Source organism: Aquarana catesbeiana, linkage group LG11, assembly GCF_042186555.1.
Source record: "Aquarana catesbeiana isolate 2022-GZ linkage group LG11, ASM4218655v1, whole genome shotgun sequence".
Classification (NCBI taxonomy): Eukaryota; Metazoa; Chordata; class Amphibia; order Anura; family Ranidae; genus Aquarana; species Aquarana catesbeiana.
The window spans coordinates 74073626-74086984 of NC_133334.1; the positions used below are offsets into that span (position 1 = coordinate 74073626).

At 41.4% G+C, this 13359-nt stretch overlaps 1 protein-coding gene across 1 annotated transcript in view; it reads right to left on the reverse strand.

Moving 5' to 3' along the window:
* Positions 1 to 13359, reverse strand: part of LUZP2 (leucine zipper protein 2) — a 1010053-nt gene that overhangs the window by 487212 nt on the left and 509482 nt on the right. The window contains exon 3 of the mRNA XM_073604551.1: positions 10458 to 10528. Coding sequence (XP_073460652.1) covers positions 10458 to 10528 — 71 coding nt within the window. The remainder of the gene's footprint in view (positions 1 to 10457; positions 10529 to 13359) is intronic.

The window sequence follows — 13359 nt, forward strand, 5'->3', positions numbered from 1 at the left end:
TATGAAACACTGTTCGGACTAGAAAACACCATTGTTTTGGCCATATGCATTTGACTAGTTTTTTGATGGCCTACTTCTCTTAAAAGAAGTTGGTTGTCTATATGGGTTTGTAAGGAGAGGACACTCAGCAGCTGTTTACACATCTGGACGCTGGAGCACTAGTGTGGGACCCCAGAACACCCTTTTTATTAGGGGGTCCCACACAGGTGCTCCAGTGTATACTATAGGGGTGACTCCATCTGTGAAGCTTGTACAAAACAGGTAAGTATTCAAGCTTGACCAAGGACAAAATATGTCTTCATCTTGGAACTCTGCCAAAATAGACAATTGTACCCCACTTCCAAGCAATGTTTCATATTCCTAGTTCTGCCATCAAATATCTGTGTGCTAACTATACCTATTTTTATTTACATAGGGGAGAAAAGACTCGGAGGACACCCCTCATCCGAGGAGACCACAGACCCCACACCTCTGGAAGAAGTGGAGACCCACCAAAGACAACAGGAGGAGGAGGAGGAAGGAGACGTGGTGGAAATTGTCACCACAACAGGTGAGTGTCTGCGACCACAGGCTCGGGTAAGAGATGGATGGCGGCATATTTATAATACATGCTGTGTTTTTGTTTCTATCTTTTTAGGTGGTCGTGATGTTGTGGATCCAGATCATTTCACCTCTAAAAGTGCACAGATCCTGATTGGGGAGATCATGGGGTGTAATAGGGACTTGGAAAACATCCATAAAAACATCAATGATGTTCAAAAAAAATTTAAGAACATCATTGATGTTTTAGGGAGAGTTTAAAACCCGTCCAAATCCCTTTTTTTTTGTGCTTTTTGTGATCTAAAAATGTATACCATTTTTTGTCAGATTTGCGAAAAGCCAAATTTTGAAGATGCACACAGTGTGTCAACATGTGCTATCTGCCATCATGGGAGATCAATGTAGGCGTTTTGGGGGTGCAACCCCTTCCTCAATAATAAAGTAGCTGTGAGGAAGGGGTTGCTCCCACAAAACACGTCCCTTGATCCCCCGTGATGGCAGCTAGCTCATGTTGACATTCGACAATTTGTGTGCATCTTCAAAATTTGGCTTTTACTGGGCTTCACCCCATCTGAACGCAATATCAAACACAGTTTGTAAATACTCATGTCTGATATTGCCTTCAAGTTCTACCTAATGTGAACTTTGTAAGTTCAAGATTTGTGTCTTTCTTGTTGGTTTTAAACAGGGCTTTTTTTCTCAAACAATAGGTGCTGGAACTTAACCACGGCCCCACAAAACCCCTCCCCTACACACACCCTCCAAATCACATCAAATAGTGGGTGTGTTCAGTCAAATTTCACAAAAACAGTAGGAGGGTCTTAAAGGGACATCAAGTACCAAGATTGCACTACATACAGAGTGCAGAGCTGTCACTTGTAAACACAGAAACCAGACTTCTGCGTTTACAAGTGATTGTGGTGAGCAGGCTCCAAAGGGTCTGAGCCAGAGGTGGTGGAACTGAGTTCCACCAAGTTTCCCCTGAAAAAAAGCCCTGGTTTTAAACATGCCTGTTTTATCTTAAATGGACATTTCTACTTTTTCTAATGTGACCCCAAAAATTGTTATACAACAAACATGTTGGTTTGTTTTAAAAACCTTTTACAAATGCACATGTGATCGTGCTGGGATTAAAAAGATTAATAATCAAGAATGTGTTGATTATTGTTTCACCACTCCAAAACTTTTGTTGTGCTCTAATTGGTGTTTTCTGTGACAATGGGTGTTATTTCCTAAGGTAAAATCCACTTTGCACTACAAGTGCAGTTTCAACTGCACTTGTAGTGCAAAGTGTCTTTGCCTTTAGTAAATAACACCCAACAGTGCTTTGTAATGTTACACAATCACGCCATTTTCAGGACTCACCACATTTCTGTCAGGGTCAGCTAAAAGAAACACAAGCAGTAAATGTCACCAAAGATTTTAGTAGTTAAAATGTTTTTTTATTTGAAAAAGGTTTCAGACATTGTCTGGCATATTGATGGCCCCCCTACCCGCAAAGTATTCAAGGTATCTTAGACGGACCTCACGGGCACTCAGGGGGGGCAAGCCAGGACGGACACTTTCAAGCGCCATCAGGGTTGGTTCATTCGGAATTCCGGCCTCAGGCCCAATTGAGCCAGCATAGTTGGCAGAATGTTGCTGTAAAAAGTCGTGTAGAACACAGCACGCCGGGATGATATGATTCAGTTTGTACTCCGCCATGTGTATGGGTGTAAGAAATAGTCAGAACCGGCTGGCCATGATTCCAAACGTGTTCTCCACCACCCTGATGGCTCTGGCCAGCCGATAATTAAAAACCCTCTGGTCCGGGGTGAATGGCCGCATAAGATGGTCCCCCAGCACAAATGCTTCATCCGCAACGAAGACAAATGGGAGTCCTTCCGCATTGTCTTCTGGAGGTGGCAAGTCCAAGCTGCCATTCTGGAGACCCCTGTAGAACTCCGTCTGGGTGATGACTCCACCATCGGACATCCGGCCATTCTTCCCCACGTCCACATACAGGAACTCGTAATTAGCCGAAACCACCGCCAACATCACAATACTATTGAACCCCTTATAGTTGAAATAGTATGACCACAAGTTTTGTGGTGGGATGATGTGGACTAGACATGTGCATTCGTTTTTGTCCGAATGCATTTTCGTCCGAATTTCAGGTATTTTTGTTATCGTTTTAACAAACGATAACGAAAGTGCAGAATCCGAAAAACGAAAGATCCGACATAAACAAATGCTTTATTTTCGTTTTTGTTGCTACAACAGTTCGATATAGATAGTAGATTAGACATGATGATGACAATAACAATCTGTGTCCATCAAACCTGTGGTCGAATGTGCCTAACCTTAACTCTATTAATCCAAGATTATTCTACATAGAGAGAAAAGATTCGACATAGAGAGAAAAGATTCGACGTAGGGGAGAAAAGATTCGACGTAGGGGAGAAAAGATTCGACGTAGGGGAGAAAAGATTCGACGTAGGGGAGAAAAGATAGATAAAAATAATGATGATGATGAATGTTATTGGCTGATTGTAACCAAAGAGGAGGAGCAGTAAAATAGCTAGAACTAAGTACACACGTACTTTGGCTTATGGTGTCTGTTGAAAGTCCTAAGAAGATTCGACGGAGCAGGTAAACTATACGGTGTCGTACAGTTTAGCTGCTCCGTCGAATCTTCTTTGAACATTCGACAGACACCATAAGCCTTCAATGACAGATTCGACCTTAATTTGGATTTTCGGACGAAAGCAATTTTTAATGAAAAACGAAATAAATAAAAACGAATTTCGGGAGTAACTAAATAAATTTATTTTTCGAACGAAAACGAAATTCCGAAACGAAATATTTCAGTGTGCACATGTCTAATGTGGACGTGTTTCCCATCAATTGCCCCTCCGCAGTTAGGAAAGTCCCACCGCTGGGCAAAGTGGGAGGCCACAGTCTGCCATTCCTGTGGGTTGGAAGGAAACTGTGGAGTCAAACAAGAAAAACAATTAATCATTTTGCACATAAACAGGGAAAGCAGATTAGACACAAACATTCTTGGCCAACATCAAGATAACATTTATTTGAGGGAGTTTTTAAAGACCAAGGTATAGGGTACACCTATCAGATTCCCCCCCTCTCATGGGCCATTTCTAACATTATAGGGGGGGAGCTCTTGGACAGGTAACCCTCTCCACTTCATTGAGAGATGAATGCCTAAATAATGTGTATTACTAGTCAGCCCCTCCTTACTTACACTATTGACAGACCACTGGACAGGTAAGAAGTGTCATAATACAAAGATATAAATACACATTGTACACATTTGAGCATATTTGGACATTTTGCTATTACCTATCAAGATAAGAATAGTATAACAAAACTTTAAACATTACCATTTGAAAGTATACAGGCAGACCTTTGCACTACATGCTTTGGGGAATTCATCCATACATCTGACCACAAAAGAGATGGGTATAGTGTGTATGGGTTTGGCAAAGTCAGCAGATAGATGATTGAGGATAGATAGAGAATTAGTATCAGCTGACTTAGCAGTTGGGGGTAGGGAGGGTTCCAACTGATTTAGGGAACCCAAACAAAAAGCCTCTGGCACTCTGCCTGAACTTAAAGCACAAATCACATTTTTAAACATTTTAGGGGGTATTTAGGGTAAAGCACTACTATGGAGCTGATAAAACACATTGTTAAGTGACTACATGAGGTGAATATAGGGCAAGGAGACCATGCTGAGGAGGTAAGTGAAGGCAAATATGTATGAAGGACAAAAAAAATAATTACATAAAAATCCAGTATGCATGAGGACAAAGGGGACATTTACAGCATATTACAATCATGGTAATTAGGGAATGAGGAAAGAAATAGAACATATTATCAAACATTAAATACAATAAAATGTGATATTAAAGGATAAAAATCTTACCTTAATATACTCCCTCTGCAGGACCTGGATGATGGTAGAACAGGTCTCTGGGATAATGATCCCCAGAGCCTGGGGGGAGATGCCTGTTGAGAACATCAAGTCCTGTAGGCTTCTCCCTGTCGCCAAGTACCGCAGGGTGGCGACGAGCCTCTGCTCCTGAATGATGGCTTGCCTCACGCAGGTATCCTGCCTGCTAATATAAGGGGTCAGCAAAGCCAACAAACGGTGAAATACGGGGTCATCCAGAGAAAGTTCCTGAAATCATCAGGATTATTCTCACGGATCTCACGGAGCAAAGGCATATGACAGAACTGGTCACGCTGGAGCAACCAATTCTTAGTCCATGAACTCCTCCCAACCCTGTTCATGGACGGGACTTGTGTCAAGGTAAGGACCCCAACACCAAGCCCCCACACAGCACGAACTCTACGAGGAGTACGTATACGCAACATGGCTAGAAAACGGTCGGCTGCTCAAAACGAAGTAACAGAACGCACTGAAGAACAGCAAGGCCTGTGAAGAGCGACCTGAAAAACAACAACGAGTGGACAAGATCGCACAGAGAACTCCAATACCAACTGACTGCATGCACTGAAGAGCAGATACAAACCCACAAGCACAAACTGAACAGCAGAAAATGATCTGAAAACCACGAGTCTGAAAAAGCGCGAATCGTCTCTCACCAAACTTTTACTAACACGAGATTAGCAAAAGGAGCCCAAAGGGTGCCGCTCTTGGTTCGGACCTGCCCTTTTCTAGTCTTGTCGTACGTGGTCTACGTCACTGCGTTCTTGACGATCGGAAATTACGACAACTTTGTGCGACCATGTGTATGCAAAACAAGTTTGAGCCAACATCCGTCAGAAAAAATCCATGGATTTTGTTGTCAGAATGTCCGATCAATGTCCGACCGTGTGTAAGGGGCATAGGGGGTCTTTTTTTAAGTGTTTTCACCCATGATTAACCCAATTTGTACCAAACATTCATTCATTATTTTAACCTCCCTGGCGGTATGATTATTTCAGATTTTAGGTGCTGAAAGCGGTACAATTATTTTGCACAGAAATTTGGCGTTTTATAATGTGGGCCTGTAATTCTTAGGAATAACTCACTTAAATCTGTCCAAACAAGAGTCTAGTAGACATCCCGGGTATGATAAAGTTTGAAAAACGAAATCAAAAATTATAATATAATAAATAACTATAAATAATTATAACAAATAATAATATAATAATAATAAAAATTATTCAATATTGTAATCAAATAAAAAACACTGAAATTTGCTCAGTTGCAGAATTGTCACTTTCGTTACTTTTAGTGTTTGATGACGGATTTTCCCACAAATCACTATCACTCAATTCTGCAAGTGATTCTAATTTATTATCGCTGTTTTCTAGCTGCTCTAAAGCCACTTTTGATGTAAAGGGACAGTTTTGGTTGCTATGGACAATCTCCAGTATCCAGGCAGAAAGAACAGTATTTATAATATAAAACTGCATGCAGCACACTGGACAGACCACTAGGGACAAAGGGGATGTGTAATTATTTGATACAGTACTGTAATCTGTAAGATTACAGTATACTGTATCTATACTGTGTGTTTCACTTTTTGAATTTGCCGCCGAACTCCGTCCCCGTGCGTCGCAACGCTCTCAGGGAATGGAGCTCAGCACTGTGAATCGAGCGAGACACGGCGGCTCGCCGATCACAACGGAGAGACATCGCAGGATCCAGGGGACAAGGTAAGTAAACTCTTCCTGGATCCTGTGATGCGATCCCGAGTCTGGCTCAGGGATACCGCTTTTGGTATTGAAAATCCACCCCGAGCCAGACTCGGGAATACCGCCAGGGGGGTTAAATTTAATCCTATGTAAAAAAAATAAGTGAGTCTTGGGTGAAAGAAGAAGTATTTCTTCTTCCGAAAATGGACAGGATAGTTCTTTGAGTTCAGCTGTGGTAATAGTGTGGAGGTGAATGGAATCTAAGAATTGTCGGATTTATTCGGCATGGGGGGCAGGCTCTACACGGGATGTGTGCAGATTATATAGCTTGGAATAGAATTTGCTAAAACAGTTAGCGATATCTTTGGGGCTGCTAACTAACTGTCCAATGGATGTCTACATATTGGCAAATCTGGTAAATGCATTTTTACACTTAAGCTGTTTGGCCAGTTCAGCCCCTGGTTTATTACCGTAGACATACCTGTTAAGGCAGAGTCGTTTGATATGAAAGACAATGTCTTTTTGTAAATGTATTTGTAGTTCCTCTCTGAGCTGACGGAGTTCAGTTAGATCACAATAAGTGGGGTTGGACTTGTTGCTCTGTTCTACTGCCCTGATCTTATCAAGAAGTCTGGAGGAAGTCTCAGCTCATACTCTTTTCTCATGGGCACCGATTTTGAGGCCTCTCATATAGCATTTATGGGCATTCCATAGCACACAGCCATCTTGAACTGAGTCAGTGTTCATTTGAAAATAAGTCGTAAGCTCAGATTTGATTGGTTCTTGGTAGCGTGTTTGATGTAGGAGGGAGGTATTTAAGTGCCACAAAATGGTGGGTTTCAGAGCAGGGTTCGTAGACAGAGTAATGGTCACTGGGGCGTGGTCTGACCATGTAATAATGCCAATATTGGCTGCAGTAATGGACTGTAGAGTAGATTTGTAGGACAAGAACATATCAATCCTGGAATAGTTCTTTTGTGCATTTGAGATTAAGGTGTATAGTCCTTCTCTAAGCCATGCTGACCCTGCCAGGGGTCATATAGTTCTTCATGAAAGTCGCCGCAAATAAGAATGCGGTCTTTGGGAAAGTTGCTTAAAGTGGACCTTCAGTCATTTTTTCATCTTTCCATCTATTAAATCTTCTGGCCTTGTTGTTTTAACTTCGTATAATAAAACATTTTTTTCTGCCGGTAAATACCTTATACAGCCTACTTCCTGTTTCTTGTCTGGTCATTAGCCTAGGCTTATGACATCATGCACAGCTACCTCTCTCACTCTCCTGAGAGTTTGCCAGAAAGAGAGGGAGGATGAGAGCTGCAGGGCCGCAAAGCTGGAGGTGTGCCTCTGTGTGTCTATGTAAATCTAGGAAGTGAACAGGCGGCAGCTTCAACTGCCCACAATTAAAATGGCTGTAGCCAGACTTAGTGGAGGGAGATTTCTGCAGCATATTTGGCAAGTACACAATCACAGTACTGTATATATAAAATAATATGCAAAGTGGTTGGAAAGCTTCAGAATGGCAAAGATGTTTTAATTACAAATTACGTGAGCAGACTGCAGTTCCTCTTTAATGTCCCTAAAACAGATTTGTAGAACTGCTTATGTTGGCTATTACCAGAGAGCTGTCTTTAAAGGTTGCTGATAGGATGAGGTATCTACCGGTCAGACTAGCCTCAACCTGTTGGACTTGGAGAGCAACTGAATGTTTTACAGCTATCTTCACTCCTTTTGCCTTTTGATTAATTTAGCATTAGCAAAGAACTGATGTGGAAACATTTTATGATAACACTTAGGCATTTTATGTTGTGCAAAATGTGTTTCCTGCACGCAGAGGATGTCCGACTGGGAGATCGCTTCTCTCCAGAGCCTAGATCTTTTGAATGGGCTGTTAAGCCTCTTGATAGTTGTGACAACTAGGGCTATAATAGGACTCAATTGTTGCTGTGAACAGTGGCTAGAGAAGGGCTACTGCTTGACAGTACAATAGATTTAGGTCTACAGACGGGATACTCGTGTTTGAGGGATCAGCAATAGCAAAGAGAATACAGGCATAAAACACACACTGTTATTGACCTGAATGCAGTAAAAACAGATGAAAACAGGTTTGCGTGCTTGGCACACAAACTAACCTGGGAGTGTCAGAACAGTCAATTAGCCACACTTTTTGAAAGGCTACAAGTAATTTGGTTAGGAACCTCTAGTGGTATGGAATGTTGCGTTCTCTGAGGACCGATGTGACCAGTGCAAATTCCTTGTACCTCTGAGAGGTTGCTGCTGACAAATATTGGAAGCGTGAGATAGCAACATATGGTGTACGGGCATCTCTAGTGGCTTTAAAGGAGTCTATCCTTAATATGGTAGAAATGCATGCGAGCCAGTACATCCCCGGGGACCAAGTCAGGCAAGTGCTTGGGCTTCATGATCTCGTGTGCTCTGTAAACCATGATGTCTTGGGCAGTAAGATCTGGGAGCAGTTTGAGGAACAGCTGGTGAAGATATCATACCAACTCTTTGTTTTTACAGTTTCTGGGATGGCACCCTAAATGTAATGTTATTGCGCCAAGCACTAAATCGGCTACTTTGCAGATCTCTTCCATGTGGATGTCATGAGCATCCAACATTTCATTGCGGGCTTTGGCAACATCTCTCAGCTGTTCTTCTACTTGTTCTGTGCACTCTTCTATGTAATCTAGCCTGGTGGTAAGGTGTGAGATAGAGGAGCGCTATTCTCTTTGCAGCCCAGTTTGTAAAGAAAGCAGCATGGCTTTTAAGGTGGATTCAGATGCAGGAGCAAGCAGGGAAAGCAGTGAGCGCCTCATGGCTGTCAGTGTCCTTGTCAGCCTGACTTTCTAAGATGGTGGCTCCATGTAGCTTTTTAACTGAAGGAGACTTAGTGGGGGACTGTATAGGAGACAGGGCAGCTCACATACCTTTGTCAGCAGCGTGTTCATGTGTAGCTGGGGACTTGTGGAGGATTCCTCCGTGTCTGACAGTCTCTGGTGGGGTGTGTGAGTGGGAGGCTTCTCCATTGCCATGCCGAGCTGATGTGCTTGTCAGCGGCATGAAAATTCTGTTAGGCGTCGTGGTCCCTGTGACATCGGCTTCCTCTTAGTCATCGCCAGTGGACTACTGAGGATTTTACACCCTACCAGGAGGTGCTGTCGGTGGGTGATGTTGCTTATAGCCATGGATGACACCCAGAAGAGTGAGGAGTAGAGGGATCAAGCAGCCATCTAGCTTGGCAGCTTGGACATGCTTCAAAGCGGGTAGATTTAAGTTTTTGTTTTTTTTCTTCCTGAAAGGTAAAGTCATAATGTGCTACTATGCATCGCATACTAGCACGTTATATGACACTTACCTTAAAACAAAGCTGTTCCAGCGCCGCAATATCAGCGCTGCAGCCAATTACATTTTCACCTGTCTTGCACCCAGTTTCACGGGCCCCCTGCTCTGTGACTGGCCAGGGCCACGATGATTTCACTCCTGTGCATGCGTGTGGGAGCCACCATTCACAGCACAGGGCTCAGAAGGAACGGTGCTCATGGCCATTCCTTCAGAGCGCATGCGCCAGTGATGTCACTGGCTGCATGTAATGTAAATATCTCCTAAATGGTACACGGTTAGGAGATATTTACACTACCTATAGGTAAGCTTAATTATAGGCTTACCTATAGGTAAATGTAAGCAGAGGAAGTTTACTTCCTCTTTAATTTTAACAATACAGGAGTCCAAAAGACTAGCAAATATATTTTTTTAGCTTTATGATGGTTAAAAAACCCACTAAAACACATGAGTTCAGAACAGTAAGTTTTAAAATGATATAATCTCTACAAATCAATGTAATATTATCTCTGGTCAGTGGCTCTACTCATTTATAAACATTTTATAAAAATAACATAATTTGTGGAGATTCCTCCAGAATACATGAATGATGGAAAAAAAAAAGATTAGCATCTTCGAAGAAGCCCTTAGGGTTTGTGTAAACTGTCACTGCCTAGAGGAGGCTGATAAAAAAAGGCGAGAATATTTCTTATCCACTTGTATCAGCCTCCCTTGGGAAGTGTTTGTATACACAGCAGGTGCACTGTCCATAGGGCTTAATAAACCTTAAAAGAGATATCAGGTTCCTTCAAACAAACCTTGGAGCAGACAGAAATCAGGCACAATGCAAGCACCTGTCCACTCGAACTGTTACTGACAACATAGCATAATAGACTACATTTTGTGTAGATCTTGGTTACAATCTCTGTGCATGTAGTTGTTTATCTTACCTCTGCTTTTCTTCTATTTCCAGAAGCTTTTGCACATCACTTTTGGATGATGCTTCATTGTTTTTCATAGACTAGGGAAGAAAAAAAAAATCCTTTTTTTTTAAATGTCAAAATAACTATTTAAATGCTGTGAAACAAAGGTTAAACTGTAGCTAGTCAGTACCCTGAAAAATCTACCTTTTGTCTTAAAGTGGTTATAAAGCCTAAACATTTTTTACCTTAATACATTCCTTTCATTAAAGTAAAAAATGTTTAGGTGTCAGACTCCCCCCTCACCCCCCCCTTTTTTATCATTTTTTTAGTTTGTGTTCCCTAGGGCAGTGCCCAGTTCATTCATGCCATTTGTTGGGCAATCCCTTTCCCATTACCTTATCAGGGAGCTGCACAGCCCCAGCTGCAAATTCATAGGTCAGTGTCTCTTTCTGGGGTTGATTTACTAAAGGCAAATATACTTTGCGCTTTGCAAAGTGCAGTTGCCCTCTGCAAGTGCAGTTGTTCCAGAGTTTAGTAAATGAGGTAAGGCTTCACTTTGCAAAGAATACCCAATCACATGCAAGGAAAAAAAAAACTGCATTTTGCTTACACATGATTGGATGATGGAAGTCAGCAGAGTGTCTGCTCATTTACTAAGCTCTGGAGCAACTGCACTTGCAAAGTGCAGTCTTTTTGCCTTTAGTAAATTAACCCCTCTGTGTATGCACTAAGGCAATTCCATTTATATTTTGGAAGGTGTGTATATAATTGAAATGCAGTTTCTCTGTAGAAAGTATTGGCATTTTCAGTATCAGAAAAAAAGTGTGGAAGAAGCTAGAGACTGCCTGAATATTTTACAGCATTTCTCAGCATGGACCTTAAAGGAGCAGGGGCAAGAGAGAGTTTGAAACTTTGGCAGGGTGTTTGATGGTGACAGGTTAACATAAACCTGTCATTAAGGAAACATGGCGGCTATATTCTGATGTTTTCTTTGGAAAATCTTAGTTGTCAGGCTGTCATACTAACTAATTTGTGTCAATAGAGTCATGGATCCAGAACAAGAATGCAGATTAGAACTTTTGGCTTCCTCTGACTTTATTGATCTGTTCACTCTTTCCTGGTCAGAAGCTAAGAAAGTATTGCAGTCAGCAAGTTAGCATAATAACCAGTCAACCAACACATTTAAATGGAGGTCAAAAATATCTAACTTCCTCTTGTGACAGCTTTACTTTGAGGTGTACCTTCACTTGTCAAGTCATGTTTATCAAACCAGATATTGATGATTGTTAAATTTATTAATTAGCTTTTACATACTAGAGAAGGACTTTAGAGTTGAGAGTCAGACCTGAGAATATCCTGAGATCTAAAAGATGTTCTCAAGTCAACTACGTGACCCCATGCTTGTTACACATGTTGTGCACAACAGTATCTAACAAAGAGCTCTGTAATTCAGGGGAATGAAAATATTGTATGTATGACATTCTACCTTTCAGTTCAAAAGATTACCTCCCCAATATACAGTATATCTAAAAGGAATGCATTTATAAATCTTTTAGATGTGTGTCTGCAAAAATATATTTGAAAGTAAACCTCTTTTTATAAAAGTAGTAACATTTAAAAGCAGTGGTTCCCTCATGTATTCTATCAGCAGTTTTAAGTTACTCCTTTACTTAAAACATGCAGTCTAAGCAGTGTTATGCTATGTTGTTACTAGCTATGTTGTTACTAATATGCAGTTTTCAATTTTCTTTGTCAAAATTCAGCAGCTAAGCCCTAATGTGCATTTCTAACAACTCTCCTCCATCTCTGGCATATACTACACCTTACTGTCAGTATACATCAACACTCAGCACAGGTACCTGCAACTCCAGCAGTCACAGGTCCTGGCTCAGGGACAGTGATGGTATTTGCCCCTTAGTTAAACTGTGACTCTTTCATATTTCTAGTCAGTGTGGACCTGCTGTGATAGACAACCAATTGCTGCTGTCCCATGTAAACAAAGAGCCATCAATCAAACTCAGTTAGCCAATCAGGAGAGAGATGGGGTGCGGCCGAACTGCAGCTCCATGTCTGATTGGATACATGGAGCTGCAGCCCGGCTTGGATGCTCCCATAGCAAGCTGCTTGCTGTGGAGGCACTCAACAGGAGTAAGGGGCCAGGAGCTCCAGCCAGGGACCTAAGAAGAGGAGGATCCGGGCTGCTCTGTGCAAAACCACTTCACAGAGCAGGTAAGTATAACATGTTTTTTATTTTAATAGAAAAAAATAGACTTTCAATCATTTAACCACTTCAGCCCCAGACCATTTGACTGCCCAAAGACCAGAGCTTTTTTTGCGAATTCGGCACTGCGTCGCTTTAATTGACAATAGCGCGGTCGTGCGACGCTGTACCCAAACAAAATTGACGTCCCTTTTTTCCCACAAATAGAGCTTTCTTTTGGTGGTATTTGATGGCCTCTGCGGTTTTTATTTTTTGCGCTAAAAAAAAAGAGCGACAATTTTGAAAAAAAACGCAGTATTTTTTACTTTTTGCTATAATAAATATCCCCCAAAAATATATAAAAAAACTATTTTTTTCCTCAGTTTAGGCAGATATGTATTCTTCTACATATTTTTGGTAAAAAAAAATTTGCAATAAGCGTATATTGATTGGTTTGCGCAAAACTTATAGCGTCTACAAAATAGGGGATAGTTTTATGGCATTTTTATTTTTAATTTTTTTTTATTAGTATATATATATATTTATCAGGACTGGGACATTATGGCAGACACATCAGACATTTTTGACACATTTTTAGGACCATTGTCATTTATACAGCGATCAGCGCGATTAAAAATGCATCGATTACTGTGTAAATGACACTGGCAGTGAAGAGGTTAACCACTAGGGGACAGTGAAGGGGTTAAGTGTGTCCTAGGGAGTTATTCT